Here is a 26,597-nt window from a genome sequence, read left to right as displayed (position 1 = left end):
ATGCCTTCATAATACATTAGCCTGTAAGCTTTTATTTTTCAGCTTGTGAACAATGGTGCATACCACTGAGGATAAGAATACATTAATAAGTGCTTTAAAAAAACTGTGTACAGAACAGCAAAGTTTACTTTTTTGTGTTATAGACTGCTGTCAATTCTTAAAGTTAAAAACAGCATCTGAGGTAAAACCTGCAATGCAGTGGAGTCAGGTCAAAGTTTGGTCAAATACTGCTTTCTATTTCTACTCCAGTGCATTTCAGAGGTAAATGTATTCTACATTTTCTCTGCAGTTATTCAACTGCTGAAGTTACTTTGCAGACTATGGTGATGTGTTATTGTCATTATGATGCACTAGTAATGATTAAACTATATGCAGAATTATACAAAATAATTATCTTAGTTTTTACTTATGTCTTTACTTTCAGCTTATTTTTTTTTCTGTTTAATTACTATTTAACCAGTTCGATCTCGTTGTACTTCTGAAAATGAAAATGAACTGAATATAAAGTAAAACAGTTAAGGTTTTAAGACTAAATTTGGAGGTTGAATCTCTCCTCAAAAGTGGTGTAAATTTCCAACAAATTTTGGGATTAATCAGATTATGTAGGCAAATATATATGAATTAAACCTTGGCTTTTGAGGGCCCCCGGAAGCCCCTGGAGATGGTGATCCAGCCTTGTTCACAAACCAAAAATTGTTCTAATTAATGGTTTAAAACATTCATTAAATGATATAAAGTAACCTACTTTCTACTGTATTTCACTAGAAAGACATGCAACTGTGCAATGCTGTGTGTAATAACCTCTAATTTTACTGTCTATTGCTGTGTAGACTGACTCAGCCTTGTCACTGATGTTACGCCTCCTCTTTGTGCAGTTAACACGCTGCCTCCTTTCTCCTCCAGCCCCTCCTCTCTCATGTCTTCAGCGTGCCGGCTCTATTAAACTACACGGCGCACGCTGATTGGCCGAGGAGCAGCGTCGACACCAGCGGACCAATCAGCGCGGGCCACGGTGAGATTTTTTCGATCTACTTTTCTGGGAGACGCAGCGGCAGCAGTCTGCGTGTGTTGCTAACGGAGGGGACGAGTAGAGAGCAGCTAAAACCATGAGACCGCTTTTACTTGGTGAGTGACTACACCAACAGCTTTTCGGCTTCTACAAAATGTAACGTTTATGAATTTGTTAGCGTTAGGTGTGTTTGACCGCGTTTTGGCAACCGCGGTTAGCTTGAATAGCTAAGTTAAGGTGCACAGAACAGTGCCTGGCCTCCGTTATCGTTGAATCAGTGAATTAACAAACGTCAGTTTGACTTGCTGTTGCATAAATTTGCTGTAATTCTGGATATAAATTGCATTTAAGTACGTCTGATGTTCTGCCATCGCTCACTTTAACTGTCGCGAAGCTGAGCAATACAGTGTTAAGAGTAAACCCTTTGTATCTTCATCCTGTCTTCCAGGAGTGTTGGGCTGCTCCCTGGTCCTGTCTGTCCAAGCTTTGTACTCAGCTAGTGATGATGTTGTCGAGCTCACCCCGTCCAACTTCAACAGGGAGGTGATCCAGAGTGACAGTCTGTGGCTGGTTGAGTTTTACGCTCCCTGGTGAGTCCCTACAACTTTGGTGGCCATTATCCAATTCTAACAAGTGTCTCCAGATCAGCCAAGCAGGGGCACGCTGACCATCATCTCATTACAAGCACCTCGCATTGACTCCGTGATGTTTGAGTCCTTTGTTTGTTTGTGTGCCTGTCCTCACCGACACGTCAACCTGCAGTTTTGATCAGAGGAGCCTGCAGAGACTATTATGCAAAGTTGGTGGTTCCTCCTTGGGTTGAGCAGAAGTTTTGCTGTTGAAGTTTAGTTGCAGGGTACAGTCTCTTTACAGAGGGATAAAAACAGTAGACAACATGTTTAAACATCAATACACACACAGAGAACTAATTGAAAGCAAAATTAAACAGAAATGACACAAGTTTTTTCATAGAAGTTGCCAGGTTCTGATTCAAATCTAACCATTTGGAGAAAATGGCTGTCCTGTGACCTGAGGAATTTGCCAAGTTGCAAAATGCGAATCATGCCACATATTGTGTATATTCATGGACCAGACATTAGGTGCTCTATAGACCAGGAGCAATGAACAAGTAGCTAGTTGAGATGTTTACATGTAAAGTTTATTTAAATGAAGGGTGTTAAATATTCTCTGGATGTGTTGATATTGGATCATTTGGTTCTGTGACTAACAGGAGTGACAAATACCCGTGATGTGCTGAAGGACTCCAGTAATATTTCCTGATGAAAATTAAATGTTTCTGGGCATGAATACTGTTTGTTTGCCATCTTTCTCACTCTCACTGATTTCCAGTTTTTGTTTGTTTGTCTATTATAAATCAAGATTACGTTCTATAAAAGATTTTTGTCACTTATCACTAAACATTAAAATGAATTAGATTTACTATTCGCATGCATCTCATTTGTTTATCGTCACAGGTGTGGCCACTGTCAGAATCTAGTTCCAGACTGGAAGAAGGCAGCCACTGCCCTCAAGGTAAACAAAACATCTCCGGGCATCTTGGCATTTATTAGCAGCTGGGCTGTAGACTGACTGAATGACAGACTTCCGTGTCAGCTGCAGTTCAAAAGCCTCAACCTTGCAGAGAGACATTTAGGAGTCCCAGCAGGGCTGGACGTTACTGACAAAATCCAAAATCACAACATTTATAACGAATATCTATATTGACAAAATGTTTTTTAGACAAAAGAATGCATGGCATGGCATTAATGATTAACAGGCAACGACATTTTTTTTTGCTGTACTTAAAAGTTGAGAGTATAAACCCTGACCTGCTTGTTCTGCAATTCTTCAGGGGATTGTCAAGGTTGGTGCAGTAGATGCAGACCAGCACAAGTCACTGGGTGGACAGTATGGCGTCAGAGGGTTCCCTACCATCAAGATCTTTGGAGCCAATAAGAACAAGCCAGAGGAGTACCAAGGTACAGGCAACAGCACTGTAAATTTGAAATCTTCCTCAAGCCTTGCGTAAAAGCTTTGCTGAAAGATAAATCTTAATAAGTTAAATAAACTCTGTTCTCAGATTAGTTCAGAGAAAAGGGGATGTGGGTGTCAGAGAGACACTAGGGAGCAGACTGTTGAGCTCTGTCATGAAATGCTGCTTTTGGCTGCAGTGACTGAAATGTGCATATCCTTCACCCCTCAGGTGGACGCAGTAGCCAGGCCATTGTGGATGGAGCCATGAACGCTTTGCGCAGTCTGGTGAAAGAGCGACTGAGCGGCAAATCTGGCAGCTCTGGCTACAACAAACAGGTAGATCCAGTAGCAAACATGTGCAGTAGTTTTGTGTTGCAGCTGTTTGTAAATGCAAAGATGAAACACTTCAGTGAACATGGTTAAGTCACGCTCAACTGCCTTCCAGCAGAGTGGTGGTGGCAGCAGCGGCAGCGGCAGCAAGAAGGATGTAGTCGAGCTCACAGATGACAACTTTGACAAGATGGTGCTGGAGGGTGATGATGTGTGGATGGTGGAGTTCTTCGCCCCCTGGTGTGGGCACTGCAAGAAGTAAGTTTGCTGCGTGACACAGTCCAGTCCCCAGCTATAGGAAACAGAGAAGCAGTCCTCACTAGAGCGAGAGATGAGAAGTGTGTTCCTGAGATTTCTGTCATCCCAGTGCAATAGAGGTTAATAGAATTTTGTTCTCTGCTCAAAGCACTGAAAAGTGATGTTTGAAAGACTAAAGAGTTGGTTTTTGTTTTTTTTTTTGGAAACATTGTCCCAGTAAATCTATATAATCCACAGACTTTAGTGAAAACATTTCATTGGGAATATAGAAATATAGTAGAAAGTAATTTCCATTAAAACTATTCAGTGAAGTCTGAGCTATTTTATTCAAAAACATGAAAAAGTATGCCAGCCTTATATTTTCTTTTATGTTCTGTGGAATTAAACTCTAGGTATACAGTATCATGGTCATTTTTTTTAACCATCACTCTCTTCTGTTGTCAATAGCCTTGAGCCTGAGTGGGCAGCTGCGGCCACAGCTGTCAAGGAGCAGACCAAGGGCAAAGTTCGCCTCGGAGCTGTGGATGCAACTGTGCACCAGGTTCTTTCCAGCCGCTATGGGGTACGTACAAATCAATAAATAATATTACATTTACATTGGTGCACAATTCATATACAAACTACTGTACTTACAGATGTCTGTCAAAACAAAGCTGTGAATCTATGTTGGTAGTATGAAGTTAGTCTGACCATACTAATTAATTCAGGCTGTTTTCCTTTCACGCTTTATTTCTTGCTCCATATCACCCTGCTACAGCTGCAGCTCTGCCACTGTGAATGTAGCTGTAGCTTCTATATGTTGCAGTTGCAATCTAGGGAATTATTTGCTTCCTTAACACAGAACTGAAGAAATGTGTGTGTCTGTGTTTGTGTGTGTATATGTGTAGATCCGTGGCTTTCCCACCATCAAGATTTTCCGCAAAGGCGAGGAGCCCGAAGACTACCAAGGAGGCCGCTCCCGTGGTGACATCATTGAGAGGGCTTTGGATCTGTTCTCCGACAATGCTCCTCCTCCTGAGCTGGTGGAGGTCAGTACTGTAGTGTGTTTGTGTTACTGGATGCATGAATGAAGATTTATAGTGTTGCTACTTAGCTTAAGTTCACAGAGAAGTCCCTGCACCGAGCAAGGATCTGGAAAATATGCTTTTTGGGTTCTTAAAGTCATAACCCACCACATTTCCATCTACTACTATATTTACATTTCTATAATTAATGTCTATATTAGTTTTAAACATGAGCAGTGACAGCCACCACAGCTGAGCCGACCTAGAAATCGCTGTGGTGGGTCTAACAACAGTGCTGCTAAAGATGAGAAGAAAAGGTCAAAGCATCAGACAGCATCTGACTCATTAGTAACAATCTGTATTTAACCTTAATAATTATCGTAAGTCATAAAACATTCACATTCAAGTTTATTGGAAATGTTTCTTTCAGATCCTCAATGAAGACAACTTGAAGAAGACCTGTGAGGACAGTCAGCTGTGTATAATTGCTGTTCTGCCTCACATCCTGGACACAGGTAAGATCAGGCACACCTCAGACTTTGAACATGTCAAATAGTTCATAAATATTACCTAAAACCACTCACCATCCAATTTTCTGGTATCTCAACAGGTGCAGCTGGTAGAAATGGCTATCTGGAGGTGATGCTTAAGATGGCAGAGAAGTATAAGAAGAAGATGTGGGGGTAAGGATGGGAGACTGTGGATTATTATTATTCCAATGACTAATTATGACTGTAACTAATGACCTGCTTTCCCTTTGACAGCTGGCTGTGGACTGAGGCAGGAGCTCAGATGGAGCTGGAAGCTTCTCTGGGTATTGGTGGATTTGGCTACCCCGCCATGGCCGCCATCAACACGCGCAAGATGAAGTTTGCTCTGCTTAGGGGTTCTTTCAGTGAGACCGGCATTCACGAGTTCCTCAGGTAGGGGGTGCTGTTGTGTGAGCAATTAAAAAGTAAAACAAATTTCAGAGTAAGCTGAACGATGGAGTTCACTTGTTTGATCTTCTCTTCAGGGAACTTTCTGTAGGCCGGGGCTCTACTGCTACACTGGGAGGAGGGGCCATGCCTAAGATTCACAGTGTTGAACGCTGGGACGGCAAAGATGGACAGGTGAGTTGGAGAATCACAGCAATCTCGTGGTCAGAGATTTGGAGTGCAGAGCTGCTCAAACGGCAAGACAGGCAACCAATATTTCAGACATACTAGAAACCCAACTGAGAGCTTGATTGTTGATCCTTCAGACAATCGATCAGACATCTTAACCTACCTCATACTAAATGTTAAATGACAATCAATCTGGCAGAAATGTTGCCTTTTTCTAAAATTTGTGCAGGTGATCAGTTCAAAACAGGGCTTAATCCAGAAGGTGTCTGCCCAGGTTAACACAATAAACCTCTACCTGCCTCCTGCTGCTGCTGCTGCTAATACACGCTCAAGAGGAATATATCACGACACACTTATGTAATAGGCAGTCGGGCTGCTCCCAAAAAAACAGATAATCTTTTCTCACAGAGTGAAAGCCACATCTGTAGTCATTTGTTTTACTTCAGGAAGAGTCTTTTGTAAATTGTCTACCAAAAATGTTTTTTTAATCTAAAAATGTGGCATTTGGTGTGTGAACCGGTTAGACTGACTCTCTTCATGCTGATCTTCATCTTTGCTAACTCTGTCTTCACGTCTTGTCATTTTCAGCTTCCTGTAGAGGAGGACTACGACCTCAGTGACGTAGATCTGGATGATGACTTTGAGAAGGACGAGTTATGAGCCCGAACAGGGCGGGATCTGATCCAGACTGGGTTGGTTGGATCTGGTCTGGTCTGGTTCTGTGCGACCCGCCTCCCCTCTCCCGTGGACGAATGGGAGGCCCAGTCGCCCAGTTACTGAAATACTCCAGAAAAGACACATGAGAGACACCTGCAGTTTCTCACATCATCTTTGTCAGTCACACAGGGACAGGAGGGAGGGATGGGGGGGGGTGTGTGTGTATAGTGTCCCTGGAGTGAACTCAGTCTCACGTACCTGCTGAACTGTAGAAGCTGCATATTTATACAGCCACTGCGAACTGAGAAGAGGAGGGAGGAGGTTTTGAATGTGGCATGTCAGTTGTTCAAGTCTTTTTCAAACATTGTCCCCCCACCCCCTCCCTCTCCAGCCATCCTCTAGCACCTATTTTAAGATGTGGACTTCTCAGAGTAATACTTCAGTGTCCAATCTGATGTGTCTAAAAAAAATTTTTTTTTCTCTTTTTAAACCAGTGAATGAGAATCTTGGTGGGTTTGCATAATGTCTGTCCAGGACAAGGGGATACTGTGGGACTTGTGTAGATTTTTCTTACACGACTTTATTTCAATTGTGTGAAAACAAAATTACATTTTTGTTACAAAAATAAAAAGGAATAAAAACAATCACGGCCTCCTTTTTCACGTAAACTGTTACAATATCAGAAAACATGTATCACAGAGCGCATGCAATACCAAAGGCATATAGAGCTTGTTCAGAATAGCAACTTCCTAATCTACCGTTGATATCCTGAACAACAGTAAGCCACTTTTCAGCACAGTTAAGTCCAATCAAATTAAACCAAGTGATGTAATTAGCTTCCTCTTAGTGTAACATAATGGGAGTTGTAATACTTGCAAGCATATAATACAGTCAGTATAAATATAGGATATGGCACTTCACTTATGGAGAACAGGTAAAAGTCATTTTGAGACAAGAGAGCTTTGCGGAAAAGCATATGCACAGAATACTTAAAAGCATGTCATAGTCCACAGAGAAGGAGCCACATTGACAAAAGACAATTATCCATTAATGTAAACATTAAGACAATGGAGTGTTGATAAAATGAAAGGGTTGTCTGGTGAGGGGGTGGGTGGGTGATGATGACCGTTGAGCAGCATGAAGCTGGATGGATGTGGGTATGTGTGTGCTTTTGTGTCTGTTATTGTCTCTGTCCTCAGAACTGACGAGAGGTTCCCTGATCCGACTGCAGCAGTCTGACAATGGACGGATCGCTCTTGGCACCTTTAATGAACTCCTCCAAAGACAATCTACCTGTGAAGCGAAGATCAAAAAAAGAAAAGGATCTCAGTCCAGTCGTTGAACACGTGACGGAGGGCTGAATCATGCAGCAACCACCCTCCAAAATCAACAGAAAAGCTTCTCAAGTTTCTTTTGATCTCAGATACCCAAAATAAAATCACTGCTGCCCTGGAAAACGCTATACAGGCAAAGGTACCCAACACTGAATTACAATGAACTTGCATTAACTGTTTAATGACTGCATGATTCAGTCATTCATAGCTGTCTGGTCACATCAACCAGCAGGTGATGCTATTGTGCAATTTTCATGTAAGTTTTGACTGATGTACCGTAAAGATAAGATGCAACAGAAGGATATAATTTGTTTACAATAACTGCAACTTTCTGTCAGTCAGCATCTGTTTAAATTGTGTTAGGGAGGGTTAACTGAGTTTTAGTGGATTTACCCTCCACTGCTGCTGTAGCTGTAGGTCTGGTCTGTGGTACCATGTGATGTTATAAAACTTGAGCCTGAGCCACACGCTTTGACCTCCAGACTTTCTGAACATTTGGCTTTTAAACAAACTGAGCTGCCCTGGTGCCTCGTGCTCTAAATGTTGTACTGAGATGTGATATGTAAAATACATTCAGAACAGGAAGACTTGGGAAATTCTTAAGCACATATCACAAGGGTGTAGCAACACCTTTTCACAATAAATGTCAAACCACTGGCATCGAGGCGGTTCAGCAGGCTAAGATGTGAACCATGAAGAACGTTAAGGATCTTATGAGTCGTGTTCATGTTATTATTACTCTGCATGCTCCATCTTTCCTGCTACTCTCCAAACTGCTCTGCGGTGCTTAATATATAATGCTAAGGACTCTTACATAACTTGTTTATGTATGTGTTCTTGATGTGATAGTTGCCCATTTATGATTGTGTAACACTTGTCCTAACCAGTTTACCAAGCCATGCAAGTTTACTTTGGCCTTTCAGAAAGTTTCATTCTGAGTCTTCTGGTCTGAAACAAACTCGACCTACCTATTTCCTGTTTGAAGAGCCAAAGTAAGAAGTAGTTCCACTTGCCTTCATTATTGATGGTGTCAGCTGGTTATGATATTTCTCCAGAAAAGCATGCACATAAAAACAAAAGTGAAACTCCAGTCTTACCATCATTGTCAATGTCCATCTGTCTGAAGATTTTATCTGTCCTTTTCTCTGGTGTTGACTCGTCCTCAGGCATCTTCATCACTGATGACACCATCTTGTAAATTGCCTGCAAAGGAAGGTAAGAATGATTGCTGTTTTACATGAGTATTAATTTTCTTTTTTATCTGTGTGAAGCTTTTGGGCATCAGCGATGAAAAATAACTCTTCCCACCTTTCATATTTGTTACATGTATTGATGAATGATGATGGTGCTCTGGCAACTGAAGCTCATCTTTCTGTTTTACTCATGGTAAGTTACCCTGAACAGGTGCGTCAAGTGTAGGTCTATAATGTGTCTATTTAAATCTTCTAAAACATTATACATTTCACATCATCGTAAGAGCTTTGATAAAAGAAGCAAAAAAAACAGAAAGACTACAGTGATAAAAGCACTGATGCTTAGAGCATTTTTTTTTTCACATTCATTTGTATCCACAAACACAACGGACTGAGCCAATATTGATATGGCCCTGCAGGCTGCTCAGCTCACCATATTGGAAGAGTAAATATAGCCACAGTGATAAGAAAAAAACAGAAAGGGCAGCCTGCATCCATGACGTGAAGTGACAATATCTTCAGAATTCAGACCAGCAAATGAACACTAAGCCTTAAAACCGTTGTTACATAGTACACTAGCTAATGCTAAAATATATTTTGCAAATAACTTAGACACCAAACAACCCTGAGTTCCAGCTGAGGATTTGCTGCTTTTCTTTATCTTATGTGATTGTAAACTTAATATCTTTAAGTTTTGGACTGACAAAGCAAGACACACAAAGACGTGACCTTAGAATTAAGCAATTTGTGACAGATAAGGTGATAATGTAAACAGATAAAGTGATAATATATGAGCTGCAGCCTGACTACAAATTAGAATCTGTAGAACAGAGCTAGAGCTAAAATTCTGATGAAGTAAAATGAGTGAAAAACATTTAAATTTCCATTCCTCCCACATAAACTAGCATTACCTAATTTTAAGGTCTGTATTAAGAACACATTTAGATTTCAGAGAGGATGCAGACCAAGGGTGATCCTGACCCAAAGAGACTGGTATATAGAGGACATACATCCATGAAGTATCCCTTTGTTGTAGTGAGTTTGTCCTCACCTGTACTATCTCCAGCATCTCTGCCCGGCTTATGTACCCGTTCCCGTCCAGGTCGTACATGCTGAAGGCCCAGCGCAGCTTCTGCTCAAGCCCGCCGCGAGACGTCACACTCAGGGCAATGATGAACTCCCTGAAGTCGATGGTGGCATCGCCGTTGGTGTCAAACGTGCGAAAGACGTGCTCAGCGAACTTTGAGGCGTCTCCATAGGGGAAGAAGTTGGCATAGATCTTCTTGAACTCCTCCACGGTCAGATGGCCGGTGGGACAGTCCTTGAGGAAGCCGCGGTACCACTCCTGCAGCTCGTGGTCGGTGAACTCTGTGTTTTCTCTCAGGTCATTCAGGACCTCGGGCCGCAGCTTGCTGTTCTGTTTCCCCATGACACAACACTCTCTCAGGCAGGCAGAAAGCTGGGCTGGTGTCTCTTACTCCTCCTTTCACTTCTCCACTCTCCCTGTGCTTTTACTCTCCACGTCGACGGCTGCTTGGCTTCCTCTGCTCCTGCAGGAGACCAACAACCCTCATTAATATCCTTGTGTGAATATCATAAATGATTCATGGGTTCAATAATTCCTCCCAGGTTGCAGCAGTGCTTTATCATGAAACATGTGCTGAAGCTGCTTCTCAGGCAACCGAGATCAGGGAGAAAATCAGGACAGTTGAGACAATGTCCATACACAGGAAAAAAAATAAGATTACAACTGAGATGTCATGAGGGCACCGTGTGTGTGTGTGTATGTGTGTGTGGTGGGGGGGTGGCCTGGTCTCCGTGGATACAGTATTAATCCTCTGGCATGGTGATAACTTATCAACCCCTCACTGCATGGTGGAGAGACTAGTGTCCTGGGGCAATGTAATTATCAATAAAGCCACTTTCTAAAAGGTCAGGCTGATACTGACTGTTGTTACTGAGAAGGCCAGACATTCACTTGGACAATAATCCCCACCTTGATGTGAAAATGAATATCTGAATTGATTTTAAGCAGGTGGAGTTCATGTACTGATTAAAGAGAAACACAAAAGATGGCTAAAAAATACCAATGCAAACAAGGAAGCACTGAAGCATTTGAACCACCTGGGCCTATTCACCTTTGGTTTCTGTGGTTTGTCTAAATTCTGTTTCCATGGTTATATTCTGCAAAATCTGTTTATTCATGTATGCGGGGGTATTCATGACCGGGGATATGAGGATGCATAAACACAACACATCCAGAATAAAGCCATAACAGAATAATAACTATTAGATGTGTTAGTAAGCAAAAGGGTTATGACACTTGTAGGGAAAATACATGGTGCACGCGCGCATGTATGTGTGTGTGTTGCATACCAGTTAGCTGAGTTTCTTTCCCAACAGGAGTAGAAACTGTGTTACAGCTTTGGCCAACAAAAAAGCAGTATTAAGACTACATGAGGACAAATAAAAATCTGCCTGTCTCCCAAATAACCTTAAAGACTTAACTAATACTAAAACACTTTTAGTATTGATTAATGAGTTGCCTTTAGTGTGTGGAAGAAAAAAAAACAAAGAAACAGAGATAGAACAACATTGGAAAAAATGCGAAAAGTAGCATAAAAATAGTTAAAAGCAAATGACTACAAGCTTTTTTAGAATTTTAAGGAAGGAAGTGGCCAAAACCTGAGCTGATCTTTTTACAACATGTATCTGGTAAAGTCTGAGTGGGAGGGACAGAAACAGAGATGTGTGGGGGCAGGGAAGTAGAAAGAATGGAAAAAGTATGACACATAGAAAGAAAAACTATTTCCAGCTATTCTATGTGAGGTGCTTTGCTAATACCAGCAGTTCAATTACATAATAATCCCTCTGAATGCCACCTCCACTCCTCTGAGTTACCTATAATGAGTTTATGGGAGAGAGAAAGAGAGAGAGAGATGTATTATCCTTATGCGCTCTTTCTTTCAATTATTGAAATCCCATCGCTCCTGCGTTATTGGCACCAGAGCGATTCTATCTGGCGTAGAACAAATGAGAGCAGTGTGAATTTGAATGAGGTCCTTTCGACACACCGACACCCTCATTTCTCATAATTGTCACATGGATGTAATTTCCTGCAGTTTTATGAATCAAAGTCACAGAGTAACATGAGAGGCAGGCAGGTTTGAGAAACAGCCAGTGGTGTAAAGACTTAATAGTTATGAATGGGGGGAAAAAAACTATCTATAACAGGGATGCATAATGTAAAATACATTAATACATTATGGTCACCATATTAGATATTAGATTAGCATTACGCATGTCCACTGCAACGTGTAAAAAGTCACTGGGAGGGATGAGGAAAGTTTCTCTGACAGCTGTTTGTTGATGCACTGTATACGCAAGACACAGCCGGTCCCAAGGAGATACAACACTGAGACATCGGGCCAGAGCTGTGAGAAACAGAGGTGCTGAGGGTGCTGCAGCAACCCTACCTCTGAGTGACTGATGTGTATTGTTATTCTAATTATTATTTTTTATTATCATCTTAGTGTCACATTACACCACACACCAGGGAGAGGCCCTGAACAAGGGATGGCTGGGACCAGGTGCAACATACCATGTGCAGTATGAGACTGAAAAATATCACTTGTTCAATCTTCAGCATGCTGGTGGGTGCTTGGTTTATTTTGGTTCCAGTGTACTCTGGCCACAAAATATTTTGGTGGTAAATGTTCATGCTCATCAATATATAACCCAGAGTATGCTAAGAACTGTTTGTGTTGTTATTTCACAAAGGAGATGCAACGCCCAAAAGTTGTACTGAAATAAATCACAGGCAACACTGCAGGGGAAAATTAAAAAATGTGTCAAATTCTCCAGCTCCATTATATATGAATCATATTTTACATCGGGTGTTTCAGCCCAACAGCCTTTTAAATATAAAGAGTAAAAACACAGGAACAGGGTGTAATACAAGTCACACCTGACAGTAATCATACAATCTTGCCTTATCAGAGTGTGTTGTAAAATGCATATGTAGACAGTTCAACTAACATCAGAAGAAAATATGTGTTCAAAGTGTGGTTCTGTCATGAGTGACAACTCTGTACTGTCAGTGTAGGCGTCTCTATTTCCACCCAGCTATGCTGTTTTTATAATAGAGTCATATTGTTTCGCTGATAAAGCATCATGATGCTAGCATGGCTAAAAACAGTCTGATACACAGTGCTGGCTTAAAATAGAGCAAAAGCTCACATCGCAAGATTTTGTGTGTTTGCCTTACCCAACTTCCTTATCCTTCCATTCCTTGTCCAAGCAAGCCTCTTAGTGTTACAGAGCAAGAATGACCTACCAAAATAAAAGAGATGCTCACTTTGACAATATATTGTCATTGTCTATTGACTATGTTTGGCACACACAATCACACACTGCCCTGCAGGCCTGACCGTAGTCCTTCCGCTCTAACATACAACAGGATGAGGAAGCGGCAGCACCTCCTCAGCTTGAGGTCACATGGACTTTTCCAGGACAGCTCAGTGAGCAGGCTGAGCTGGAGCAGACATAAATATGGGCGTTGCTGTTTATCCCCTCAAACACACAAAGCCACAAGAAACCCAGAAGATTCCAGGCTGGAGTACTGAAAAGTGCTGCCCTCATGTTTTAAGAAGCTAAATTAAGAGTTTCCTTCAAAGAGGAGATATTCATAATTTGGGAAGAAAACAGTAAAACAGTGTGTACTCATTAAATCCTGAAACTAAACCAGATTCCCACATATAAAATATGTGTTGTAATTAAACCTAATTCCATATTCCATTATTAGTGACTTTCTTTTAAGGATGACAAGGAGAAAGTAGAATGGTCTAAGTCTCAAGTGCCAAGACTTTACTTACAATTGTTTTAATCAATACTGCTCCAAGAAAACAGCTAATTTGATTCATTTAGGTCATGGTTCCCTGTGACCAGTTGCAGGCACAGTTTCTTGCTTGAATAAGCTTGTTAATTAGCAGTATGTTATTCTATTTGTGCTTATAAAAAGTATTTTGAGATGTCACAGGATGCTTTATATGTTTTCACAGCTGGAGCCTTCATGTGAGTTATTCTGGTGGATTCTAAGTTGCTGCTTGCTGTACTGGAATATATTTTGCAATGTGGTCAGAAATAACCACTCGATACTGCTTTGACAACCCTATGACCTCCTTTGCAGAGAGAGTCACATTCTCCCTGCCTTGACCGCTACAGCCTCAGAATAAGTTTGTGAACTGAACACAGCCCGCGAGCATTGCTTGATACACAACAGCCCCCCGAGATTGCCATTCCGCATTCAGTGTTTGCAATTTCCCCCAATTACACAGCAACAGGCTCACTCCTTGCCCCCCAACCCCGCCCCCATAGCCAGCCCTGTTCTATAGGGTCCACTTTTTCCAACGGGTTCCCTGCCTAATGAGACTGTTTCACACAGGCTCCAGTGCAGCATGTGTCCCCCTCCCCAGGGCTACGGGGGGGGGGGGGGGGATTGTGTAAACCTCTGACCAGGCCAGTTTCATTGCTATTTGCCATTCTCAGGCCCACCTCATTTCCTGGGTAATGGCTTGTCACAACAAAGAAAGCATTTATTCTTTTCCCAGATGCTCATTACTTCATGTACAGCAAAGAAGAAATTCCAAAGACAGTCAGAAAAGGAGATAAAGGGTGTGTGTTAGGATACATTAAAGTGCACAGATGCGTACTGGTGGAGCTGGGCAACTCCCAGTACTGTATCCATGAAGCGTGACCCACAGCTGATGGAGCTCATTATGCTTCTGACAGTACATCAGTTAATGAGTGTAGGACACAAAAGATAAGCGTTGTCAAAGTTTAAATCCACAAGAAAAAAAATCTATTGCATAGAAATTAAAAAGATATAACCGATGGACAGAAAAAATCAGCAACTATTTTAAATCAATGAATCGTTTGTCATTCCTCAAGCAAAAATGCCAGAAATTCAGTGGTTCCAGTTTCTACACTGTGAATGTTTACTGGTTTTCTTAGCCTTCTATGATATTAAAGTGAATAGCTTTGGATTTTGGACTTTTGGTTGAACAAAACAAGACATCAGCTTGCATTCGTGAATGACTTTTTTCGGTATTTTCTGACATTTAATAGACGACAAAACAGACTGACTAGCCAACAAAATGCCTGGAAGGTTAATCAATAATGAACATAACAGTTAGTTACAGGACAAAAACAGAGTTTATTAATTGGTTGGATAATTTCTAATTTTCTGCCCCAAAACAGATGTGGCTCCACATTTCATGCTGTCAGAGGGGTCACAACACGGTTCCCATCCTCAACACAAATATTTTTCACACTGTCTGTATCGTGCCTCTTTTGAATGGAATGTAAATTAAACAAACTGATACGGTTCGGTGCACAGAAAGAAAGCAGACTTCCCATTTTAGTGGTGCGTGCAGCCTGCTGTGCAGAGGACGAGCAGAGCACTCACTCACTGCACTGAGTACTGTGTGCTACTGGTAACTAAGACTGCATCAGGTGGGTGAGGAGTTGGTCCAGTGTAAAAAGAAGAAAAAGAGAAAATGAGCTCTCCAGTTGTTCTCGCTTTCAGCGCTGCTTCGTGGTAGTCTCGCTGAACTAGTGTCAGAGAAAATCATGCAGTGGATCAGGATGAAGTCCCCTGACACACCAGTAGTCAAGGCAACAGGATAGTAGTGCTACGGCTTATGAGAAGGAGGCGGTGTAACTATCAATCTGGGGCACACACAGGGCAGGAAATATATCGAGACTCAAGAGAAACAAGTACATTTTTTTCTGTGCACATGTGTATATTTCAAATGTTTACAGCTGGTTTTAAATGCTGTCTGATCTGATCTAAAACAGCAAGGTTTTTTTTATTTTTAAAATCATCCACAGTGATTTCTGCATCATACTCACTGCTTGATATCATCCAGTGTACAAATTGTCATATTGAATATTGAGAAAAAAGTTCACAACTGCAAAATCATTAGGTTTACTTTTATTTGTAAGAATGTTTTTTCACCAATTTTTTAACTGGTGAGTGGGCTAATTTAATTTTGGACACACTCTTCACATGTTGGTTTTGGTCTTGTTATTAAAAAGTGTGAGATACAATGGAGGGAAAAACCCCAGCAATAATAATGTGGTGTAGTAGTTGAAATAAGAGGGCTGGTAAGAATAATTATGCCAAGACAGAAAATTTGAAGGGATGGAGTCTCATCGTAAGCATGGGAGCCAGACACACCATTAACTCTGGGTCCATCAGTACTAAGACTATGTACCATATATTTTTTAGAGCTGGGCAATGAGAATTATTGTTTATCTTTTAATATTTATATTAATTACTTGCTCATTATTTGTTTTATACATGTAAAAAACAGTTTAAGTTATTTCTATATTTCTGAGGTTGTGCATGTGATACATAGCCTGATGATATAGGGAAATGTAAATATTGTGATAATGATGCCAAACATATTGTCCAGCCCTATTTGTCTTTCATAAAATATATAATATACTACTCTATAGAATATTACATTACGTTTATTCCGGATCTGTTTACAGTGTGTTTCAAGGTAATTACAAAACTTTAAGTGATTAAAAGGTATTTTTTTAAAACCTACTTTAAAACACTCCTAACAAATTTTGAAGTGTAGGTGAGATGTAGGCTAGTCTTTTAAGGGTGTAGCCCTCGTAACACCGTCCTCCGTCTTGGGTAAATTACCACCATCAGTCCGGGTTAGATTCAGCGCTGAAGGAGTCTGGGCATTGCGGTAGCTTAAAGTAATTTCTTTATTTTATTTTTATTTCTTCCAGCTAGTAATGTAAACTTACCTCTTTTAGGAGCAACAGCTGTTTAAGAGAAAGTCCGCTTTCCCACTTCACGGCGTCACCAACAGCCCAACTTAACCGTTAACTTGCAGTAGTCTTAACACCTCCTCCTACTGATAAAACTCTGTAAAAATCCAACACGAGAATAATCTAAGACGCTGACAGTTGTCTGACACTTAATGGAAAAATAAAATACAGATATGAAGTTTTACCAGAACATCGCAAGTGTCGTTTTCTCTTTAAGCTTGGCTCTTATTTAGTCAGTCTTGCCTCCAGGTCCCGGTGTAACGGCTTTATCATTTAGGCTAGTGGAAGATGTGGCACAGAGCTCGGTTTTCATCCGACTCGCCCAAGTCACAACTAGAGGGTTTTCTTTTCTCTTCGAAGGCAATTAAACTCACTTCATTTGGCTACTAGAGATGTGCGCACAGTTTGTAACGACGGGGAGTGATAGGTAGAGTGAAAGGTATATGTTGTTGTCATTTAAAATTGATTTTATAGAGACGTACGGCCTTGTATTTTCTGTTTTGTTTTTCAAATCCCCCCGCGCACTGAATGGATCAGTCCACACTCGCTCCTTCCATCGTAGAAACAGTCGCAGCAGCGTCCTGTGGAAAATTATCACTGGCGACTATTATTAGCACAATATCTAAAATAAACTGTTCACATTTGAGGGAAAATCTTGATACTAGAAGAGGCACCCAGCAACTGCACCAAAAATAGACATTATCATGCATAGATAATTTTAAAAAACTGTACTTCTACAACAAATTTTAGATCAAACAAGTCGATTATAGAATAAGCTATAGTACAGTATGATATCCTATAAAAACGGGATTTATTGGCACACTTCTACTATTGAGAAGCTACATGAGGTAAACAAAAACACTGCAGTCTTCATAAACATGCATAATTTGTGTTTTCTTGTGTTGTAAAATGCCTCCTTAGTAGACAGTCTCTCTTATTTTAACCTAAAAACAACCTAAAATATTTAATCCATCAAGTCCCTCTAATGTCGTGGGACAAGCTGCACTAGAAAGCAGTGGTATTACATAATCATGTTAAGACCCAGTTTCATCTGTTTCTCCACCATGACTTCTCTCACTGAAGATGTGCATTCATCCATCAGTACCTGTCACGGTAACATCTCTTGTTTAGCCTAAAGTGACATTGAGTGAGGGTGGTGTGTATGTCAGCATTTCAGTGAGTGGCTAAATAATTAACTGTGTGTGTGTGTGTGTGTCTGTGTGTGTGTGTGTGTGTGTGTGTATGTGTGTGTGTGTGTATGTGTGTGTGTGTGTGTGTGTGTGCGTCTTCCTGAAGCCTGACACCTGTTTCTATAAGCACATGGAGTGTTGGAGTGAGTACAATACAGACTAGGAGGGGGTTCGAGGCAGTGATAAAGTAATCTGAGGTTGCTTTTGTTGCTTTTGCCAATTTGCAACTTAATACTGACACAAACCTTTTGTTCCTGGAGTAATGCAGATGAAAAACATTGTTGTGAGTCCTTTTCAGAAGTAGGATCCCTTCTGATACATTTCCAGGGTCAATATATCACATAAAAAGCAAAACGTAGGCTCCTCAGGTGGCTGCAGGTCAAATTATTCCACATTATAGTAACTATAATCAAACAACATTTTAAGCCCACTGTAAGTCATGCTACAAATCTGTATATGCACAAAAACCCCTAGCTTTTTCCAGAGCTTCTCTCAGATGAAGACTGTGAGACACAGTTGAAACCTCTGGAATAAAGCTAGTGAGTGGACACACTCACTTGTATAAATTAAATAGATTAAATTTGTTTGGCAACAGAACTGATTAAACATGAAGATATTAAATACTGACACAAAGCTGTCTCCATGACAATTGAGCATATTCCATGAGATGTAGCGGAAAGCCCTAAAACAAACAAACAAAAACTGGTAAGTTGAAATGTCTTGAAATGTTTTTCAAGACAGTTACTGTTTTCCTCCAACAGGGGCACTGCTGTACAATATATTTGGCCTTTTCCTCAATTAAAAGCTCATGGAGTGAGTGCAGAAACAATGGATAGAGGAACAATTAAATAAAACTATATGTTAGGTCAAATGTCATCATATTTAACAAAATAAGTATTTATACTACTGCTATATCTACTTTTTTGCATCAAGTTGATGCACTAATCCAAGACAAGTTAAAATCAAGTGAGTCAGCAAGGATTACATTTATTAAGTCTTGCTCAAGAACACTACAACAGGACATTAGAGACAAAAGAGACAGTGCAGTTATACAGGAGCAGTATATGAAGGATTAATACGGAGATGTACAGTCAGTTGTTAAATAAGTAGGTTTGTCCTAAAGCTTGAACTCAGTTGATGGGTGGGCCTTGTGGGATCAGACGGGCCTGTTGATAGGGCTTTTTAAGGGCACAGTCCCCTTCCAGCCAATTACTAAAGAGAATTCTGTGTTTGGATTCAGTGGTACCATGTTGTGTCATTTCTCCTAACTGCTTGTTTTGATGTTACATTTGTTACTGCCACACAAACTCAGAGATGTTCATGCATATGCAAACCCATAAACATGTATGCAACCACACACACATGCACAGGTCTAAGTATTAGATTTGCTTCATTTAAAAATACATAAAACAGTTTATATGATGTATTTTCCAGAAAGTGTCACTAGTTAACCAACTTTTTATTATTATTTAATACTATGAAACAAAATTCCCAGAACAGTTCACTTTCTGTGACTTTTTACCCTTATGATGACAGACCTCCGCCCATTTATTGATTTTGTGCTAATACTTTCAAAAATAATTTTAAAATACTTTAGAATTTGCACATTTTCATGATTACAAACTCTAATATTTATCCCAATTTTTTTATTAATGTGTGAAAACACTTTTTAAAAAAAGGAAACATTTAGATCATCATGGGATGATCTGGTAGAGTTTGTCCTTCAGTCTGAGTTCACTGAGTTAATCTTGTTTTTAAATGGGCCAGCAGGTCTATCTGTAAAACATGTTTCTGCAAGAGAAACAATTCTTTCTTCATATAATATTTTCTGGTAACAGATTCATTCAGATTCAGAGAACTTTATTTGTTCCTGGGGGGCAATTTAAGATTACTTGACTTCACAAATGCATTGCCTCACTGTGTTGTAATGGATGACGCAGAAAAGGTTTTATACTGCATGTGAAAGGTTTAGATGAACTGATGTTTAAGTCTATACATGTTGGAGAATTGTATTACATTGCCTCATAAAAACCCTCTGTCCTCCCTACATGGCCCACATGTACATTTAATCTTCCACATTGTTAGTGACTTCGTCACTGCAACTGTAAAAGCGGCACAAACTCCTAAAATATTGATCTGCCTTGGTACATTATACAGAGTGAGGGGCAATGCTCCCCTCTATAGACCTCTGTCAATATTTAGAGAACACATTGCACTGAAATCAAGGTTTAACTTGATTTAGGTACAATAACATGTCCTTTAAATGATTTTCTATGTGTGGCGTGTACACTGTCAATGTGTTGACATTGACTTTTTGAATTCCCTTTGGATTTTGTTAAACTACAGTGTGAGGGTGGCTGAGAAACCTGGTACTAAAACAATGAGCTAGGGCAGTCTGGAGCAATTCCAAACAACTTTATTTGACAAAAAAAAACTGCCCTTCTGGCTATGCCCCTGGAGTTTGGGCCCAAGGCAGGAGCTACAATTTGGAGCTATACCTCTCTCCTCTCTAGCCCCCAGCCGCCACAGCCTCCTCACATTTATACTGGCAGACTGCACCTACTCAAGAAATCAATATCATTTATCTCTTCCAGGACACTTACAATAATCGCAATATCAAATAACATATTATCAAAGAGAAATTCACATAAACTTACTTTAAAAACACATATTTATTTTTAAACAACATACTTATACAGCTCATTTCACCAAAAAAAGCCTGTGAACCCCTCTATTTAACCAATTGGACAGCACCAGCCCAGGTTTGGCTGTTCCTGGTCTGATGGAGGAAGAATTACAACTAAGGAGACAGGTGAACACAATTTAAATTCAATACATCAAATACACAACCACAATATGTCTTTTGTATTTGTGGATTCTTATTTAGTTCTGTCTTTTCTGTTTTATTTTGAAGCCCTGTTCCTTGTGTATCTGTTTCTAGTTTATTTCCTGTCTTTGTCTGGTTCCTCAGCCTGATGATTGTCTGCCCTGCCCTAATGTGAATCACCTGTGGCCAATTACCCTCTGTGTGTGTCTCTCCTTGATTCCCCTCAGTCTTTGTCAGTTTGTCCTTGGTTACTCACTAGTTTGCCTGTGGTCCAGCCAGTCTTGTTAAGTTTTGCCTTGAGTTTTAGATCCTGACTCTTATTCCTTTACAGTTGATTTTTTTTTTCTTTTTGTCTGAGTTTTTGTTTTCTGGCCCTGGACTCTATGCCAGTAATTTTGAGTTTAAAGAAGGATGTTATCATTAAGTCTAGTGCATTTGGGCCCTTTCCCTTGTGTTCTTGGCTACAGAAGTAGTTATAACAAACGGTCACTTGCTTTTGTAGTTTCACCCAATGGTTTTGCATTCTTTGAGATTAAAGGTAAGTAGCTAATTTATACCAACATTTCTATATTTAGGTCAATGTGTGTGAGTGATAAGTACTAGCTATCAGACATTTGTGAGACATTTCAGTGGGTAAATGTTTTCTAAATATGAATTTTGTCACTCATGCTAGTTATAGTTTAGGTTAGCTCAACTTTGCTATAGCTATGCTTTCCTAATTACACTCCACATACATCTTTTTAAAGTAGCTTTGTTTGCCAATGTAAAAACTCCTGTAGTTTACTATCTAGAAGGTCTTTTGTCAAATAACTGCCTAAACACTTGGTTTCTCCCCCTGTGAACCCCCCTATTTAACCAGTTGGACGCTCCAGCCCAGGTTTGGCTGTTCCTGGTCTGATGGAGGAAGAAGTGCAACAAAGTAGACAGGTGAACACAATTTAAATTCAATACATCAAATATGCAACCACATTGTCTTTTCTCCTTCAACCCCCCTCTCCAAATGTTCATACCACAAGCCTCACCACCAGCAGCTCACACCAGGACAATCAACATTCTGATAAAAAGAGGTATTTGTACACTCTTATTTAGTTCTGTCTTTTCTGTTTTATTTTGAAGTCCTGCTACTGGTACCTGTTCCTGGTTTTGTTTAGCATTTCCTGTTCTAGGATAATCATGTTACTCTTTTTACTCTTTGGTTTCTTGGGTTTGGTGTCTGTGTTTCCGGTTTTATTTTGAAGCCCTGTTCCTTGTGTATCTGTTTCTAGTCTATTTCCTGTCTTTGTCTGGTTTCTCACCCTGGAGATTGTCTGCCCTGCCCTAATGTGAATCACCTGTGGCCAATTACCCTCTGTGTGTGTCTGGTTGATTCCCCTCAGTCTTTGTCAGTTTGTCCTTTGTTACTCTCTACTTTGTCTGTGGTCCAGCCAATCTTTTTTTTTTGTTTTTTGTTTTCTGGCCCTGGACTCTATGCCAGTAATTTTGAGGTTAATGATGGATGTTATTAAGTCTAGTGATGTCTGCATTTGGGCCCTTTCCCTTGTGTTCTTGGCTACAGCAGTAGTTATAACAAACGGTCACTTGTTTTTGTAGTTTCTCCTAATGGATTTGCATTCTTTGATATTAAAGGTAAGTAGCTAATTTGTACCAACATTTCTATATTTAGCTTGATGTGTGAGTGATAAGTACCAGCTATCAGACATTTGAGTTGGCAAATTTTTTCTATTTTTCTACTCTATCTAATTTTGTCACTCATGCTAGTTATAGTTCAGGTTAGCTCAACTTTGCTATAGCTATGCTTTCCTAATTACACTCCACATACATCTTTTTAAAAGTAGGTTTGTTTGCCAATGTAAAAACTCCTGCCACTGAAGCTATCCAGCTATCAGACATTTGTGAGACATTTGAGTTGGCTAATTTTTTCTATTTTTCTATTCTATCTAATTTTGTCACTCATGCTAGTTATAGTTCAGGTTAGCTCAACTTTTCTATAGCTATGCTTTCCTAATTACGCTCCACATACATCTTTTTAAAAGTAGGTTTGTTTGCCAATGTAAAAACTCCTGCCCATGTACTATGGTGCAAAAAAAAGCTGCAGTTTACTGTCTAGAAGGTCTTTTGTCAAATAACTGCCTAAACACTTGGTTTCTTCCCCTGTGAACCCCCCTTTTTAACTTATACAGCTCATTTCACCAAAAAAAGCCTGTGAACCCCTCTATTTAACCAATTGGACGGCACCAGCCCAGGTTTGGCTGTTCCTGGTCTGATGGAGGAAGAATTACAACTAAGGAGACAGGTGAACACAATTTAAATTCAATACATCAAATACACAACCACAATATGTCTTTTGTATTTGTGGACTCTTATTTAGTTCTGTCTTTTCTGTTTTATTTTGAAGCCCTGTTCCTTGTGTATTTGTTTCTAGTTTATTTCCTGTCTTTGTCTGGTTCCTCAGCCTGATGATTGTCTGCCCTGCCCTAATGTGAATCACCTGTGGCCAATTACCCTCTGTGTGTCTCTCTTCTTGATTCCCCTCAGTCTTTGTCAGTTTGTCCTTGGTTACTCACTAGTTTGTCTGTGGTCCAGCCAGTCTTGTTAAGTTTTGCCTTGAGTTTTAGATCCTGACTCTTATTCCTTTACAGTTGATTTTTTTTCCTTTTTGTCTGAGTTTTTGTTTTCTGGCCCTGGACTCTATGCCAGTAATTTTGAGTTTAAAGAAGGATGTTATCATTAAGTCTAGTGCATTTGGGCCCTTTCCCTTGTGTTCTTGGCTACAGCAGTAGTTATAACAAACGGTCACTTGCTTTTGTAGTTTCACCCAATGGTTTTGCATTCTTTGAGATTAAAGGTAAGTAGCTAATTTGTACCAACATTTCTATATTTAGCTTGATGTGTGAGTGATAAGTACTAGCTATCAGACATTTGAGTTGGCTAATTTTTTCTATTTTTCTATTCTATCTAATTTTGTCACTCATTCTAGTAATAGTTCAGGTTAGCTCAACTTTGCTATAGCTATGCTTTCCTAATTACACTCCACATACATCTTTTTAAAAGTAGGTTTGTTTGCCAATGTAAAAACTCCTGCCACTGAACTATGGTGCAAAAAAAAAAAAAAAGCTGCAGTTTACTGTCTAGAAGGTCTTTTGTCAAATAACTGCCTAAACACTTGGTTTCTTCCCCTGTGAACCCCCTTATTTAACCAGCTGGACCGCTCCAGCCCAGGTTTGGCTGTTCCTGGTCTGATGGTAGAAGAACAACAAAGGAGACAGGTGAACACAATTTAAATTCAATACATCAAATACACAACCACAATATATCTTTTCTTTTTCAACCCCCCTTTCCAAATGTTCATACTACAAACATCACCACCAGCAGCTCACACCAGGACACTAGTGCTGTCTGCATTTGGGCCTTTCCCTTGTGTTCTTGGCTACAGCAGTAGTTATAACAAAGAGTCACTTGCTTTTGTAGTTTCACCTAATGGTTTTGCGTTCTTTAATATTAAAGGTAAGTAGCTAATTTATACCAACATTTCTATATTTAGGTTGATGTGTGAGTGATAAATACCAGCTATCAGACATTTGTGAGACATTTGAGTTGGCTAATTTTTTTCTAAATGTGAATTTTGTCACTCATGCTATTTATAGTTTAGGTTAGCTCAACTTTGCTATAGCTATGCTTTCCTAATTACACTCCACATACATCTTTTTAAAGTAGCTTTGTTTGCCAATTTAAAAACTGTCAGTCAATTATGGTGCAAAAAAAAAAAGCTGCAGTTTACTGTCTAGAAGGTCTTTTGTCAAATAACTGCCTAAACACTTGGTTTCTTCCCCTGTGAACCCCCCTTTTTAACTTATACAGCTCATTTCACCAAAAAAAAGCCTGTGAACCCCTCTATTTAACCAATTGGACTGCACCAGCCCAGGTTTGGCTGTTCCTGGTCTGATGGAGGAAGAATTACAACTAAGGAGACAGGTGAACACAATTTAAATTCAATACATCAAATACACAACCACAATATGTCTTTTGTATTTGTGGACCCCTTATTTAGTTCTGTCTTTTCTGTTTTATTTTGAAGCCCTGTTCCTTGTGTATCTGTTTCTAGTTTATTTCCTGTCTTTGTCTGGTTCCTCAGCCTGATGATTGTCTGCCCTGCCCTAATGTGAATCACCTGTGGCCAATTACCCTCTGTGTGTGTGTCTCTCCTTGATTCCCCTCAGTCTTTGTCAGTTTGTCCTTGGTTACTCACTAGTTTGTCTGTGGTCCAGCCAGTCTTGTTAAGTTTTGCCTTGAGTTTTAGATCCTGACTCTTATTCCTTTACAGTTGATTTTTTTTTTTTTCTTTTTGTCTGAGTTTTTGTTTTCTGGCCCTGGACTCTATGCCAGTAATTTTGAGTTTAAAGAAGGATGTTATCATTAAGTCTAGTGCATTTGGGCCCTTTCCCTTGTGTTCTTGGCTACAGCAGTAGTTATAACAAACGGTCACTTGCTTTTGTAGTTTCACCTAATGGTTTTGTGTTCTTTGACATTAAAGGTAAGTAGCTAATTTATACCAACATTTCTATATTTAGGTTGATGTGTGAGTGATAAATACCAGCTATCAGACATTTGTGAGACATTTGAGTTGGCAAATTTTTTTCTAAATGTGAATTTTGTCACTCATGCTATTTATAGTTTAGGTTAGCTCAACTTTGCTATAGCTATGCTTTCCTAATTACACTCCACATACATCTTTTTAAAGTAGCTTTGTTTGCCAATGTAAAAACTCCTGTAGTTTACTATCTAGAAGGTCTTTTGTCAAATAACTGCCTAAACATGTGGTTTCTCCCCCTGTGAACCCCCCTATTTAACCAGTTGGACCGCTCCAGCCCAGGTTTGGCTGTTCCTGGTCTGATGGAGGAAGAAGTGTAACAAAGGAGACAGGTGAACACAATTTAAATTCAATACATCAAATATGCAACCACAATATGTCTTTTCTTTTTCAACCCCCCTCTCCAAATGTTCATACTACAAACATCACCAGCAGCAGCTCACACCAGGACACTAGGGATGTCTGCATTTGGGCCCTTTCCCTTGTGTTCTTGGCTACAGAAGTAGTTATAACAAACGCTCACTTGCTTTTGTAGTTTCACCTAATGGTTTTGCATTCTTTGATATTAAAGGTAAGTAGCTAATTTATACCAGCATTTCGATATTTAGGTCAATGTGTGTGAGTGATAAGTACTAGCTATCAGACATTTGTGAGACATTTCAGTGGGTAAATGTTTTCTAAATATGAATTTTTTCACTCATGCTAGTTATAGCTTAGGTTAGCTCAACTTTGCTATAGCTATGCTTTCATAATTACACTCCACATACATCTTTTTAAAGTAGCTTTGTTTGCCAATGTAAAAACTCCTGTACTTTACTATCTAGAAGGTCTTTTGTCAAATAACTGCCTAAACACTTGGTTTCTCCCTCCTGTGAACCCCCCTATTTAACCAGTTGGACGCTCCAGCCCAGGTTTGGCTGTTCCTGGTCTGATGGAGGAAGAAGTGCAACAAAGGAGACAGGTGAACAAAATTTAAATTCAATACATCAAATATGCAACCACAATATGTCTTTTCTCCTTCAACCCCCCTCTCCTAATGTTCATACCACAAGCCTCACCACCAGCGGCTCACACCAGGACAATCAACATTCTGATAAAAAGAGGTATTTGTACACTCTTATTTAGTTCTGTCTTTTCTGTTTTATTTTGAAGTCCTGCTACTGGTACCTGTTCCTGGTTTTGTTTAGCATTTCCTGTTCTAGGATAGTTATGTTACTCTTTTTACTCTTTGGTTTCTTGGGTTTGGTGTCTGTGTTTCTGGTTTTATTTTGAAGCC

General features: G+C 39.9%; 2 protein-coding genes across 5 annotated transcripts; one reads left to right on the top strand and one right to left on the bottom strand.

The window, feature by feature from the left end:
• Positions 1-996: 996 nt before the first annotated feature.
• On the top strand, positions 997-6,982 carry pdia6 (protein disulfide isomerase family A, member 6). Of its 2 annotated transcripts, none has more exons than XM_041064421.1 (13): positions 997-1,125; positions 1,458-1,599; positions 2,485-2,542; positions 2,862-2,988; positions 3,213-3,319; positions 3,432-3,571; positions 4,019-4,133; positions 4,459-4,599; positions 5,006-5,090; positions 5,186-5,258; positions 5,340-5,498; positions 5,591-5,687; positions 6,270-6,982. In XM_041064421.1, the coding sequence occupies exons 1-13, from the start codon at positions 1,107-1,109 to the stop codon at positions 6,339-6,341; spliced, it is 1,335 nt and encodes a 444-aa protein (XP_040920355.1). In that variant the 5' UTR covers positions 997-1,106; the 3' UTR covers positions 6,342-6,982. The 2 variants fall into 2 exon arrangements, with proteins under 2 accessions (XP_040920355.1, XP_040920354.1); XM_041064420.1 differs by having other exon boundaries at positions 3,429-3,571.
• Positions 6,899-16,981, bottom strand: hpcal1 (hippocalcin-like 1). 3 transcript variants are annotated; one of them, XM_041064422.1, is made up of 5 exons: positions 16,902-16,981; positions 16,693-16,813; positions 9,917-10,415; positions 8,770-8,875; positions 6,899-7,631 (listed from the first exon to the last, which is right to left on the bottom strand). In XM_041064422.1, exons 3-5 carry the CDS (start codon positions 10,292-10,294, stop codon positions 7,534-7,536), a joined length of 582 nt encoding a protein of 193 aa, XP_040920356.1. In that variant the 5' UTR covers positions 10,295-10,415; positions 16,693-16,813; positions 16,902-16,981; the 3' UTR covers positions 6,899-7,533. The 3 variants fall into 3 exon arrangements, with proteins under 3 accessions (XP_040920356.1, XP_040920357.1, XP_040920358.1); XM_041064423.1 differs by adding an exon at positions 13,133-13,197 and having other exon boundaries at positions 16,693-16,974; XM_041064424.1 differs by lacking the exon at positions 16,693-16,813 and having other exon boundaries at positions 16,902-16,980.
• Positions 16,982-26,597: the final 9,616 nt, after the last annotated feature.

Source organism: Toxotes jaculatrix, chromosome 19 (assembly GCF_017976425.1).
Source record: "Toxotes jaculatrix isolate fToxJac2 chromosome 19, fToxJac2.pri, whole genome shotgun sequence".
In the NCBI taxonomy this organism is placed as follows: domain Eukaryota; kingdom Metazoa; phylum Chordata; class Actinopteri; family Toxotidae; genus Toxotes; species Toxotes jaculatrix.
This window is presented reverse-complemented; position numbering and strand designations above follow the sequence as displayed.

What these genes read in the sequence shown, in the direction of transcription:
- pdia6 (XM_041064420.1), top strand. An exon ending in CTCCTCCTGAGCTGGTGGAG is followed by an intron (nt 4,600 to 5,005) that starts GTCAGTACTGTA and finishes TGTTTCTTTCAG; the next exon opens with ATCCTCAATGAAGACAACTT. An exon ending in TATAAGAAGAAGATGTGGGG is followed by an intron (nt 5,259 to 5,339) that starts GTAAGGATGGGA and finishes TCCCTTTGACAG; the next exon opens with CTGGCTGTGGACTGAGGCAG.
- hpcal1 (XM_041064422.1), bottom strand. Translation starts at nt 10,294, where the DNA reads ATGGGGAAACAGAACAGCAAGCTGCGGCCCGAGGTCCTGAATGACCTG. An exon ending in AGATGCTGGAGATAGTACAG is followed by an intron (nt 8,876 to 9,916) that starts GTGAGGACAAAC and finishes CTTCCTTTGCAG; the next exon opens with GCAATTTACAAGATGGTGTC. An exon ending in GATGGACATTGACAATGATG is followed by an intron (nt 7,632 to 8,769) that starts GTAAGACTGGAG and finishes TTCGCTTCACAG; the next exon opens with GTAGATTGTCTTTGGAGGAG.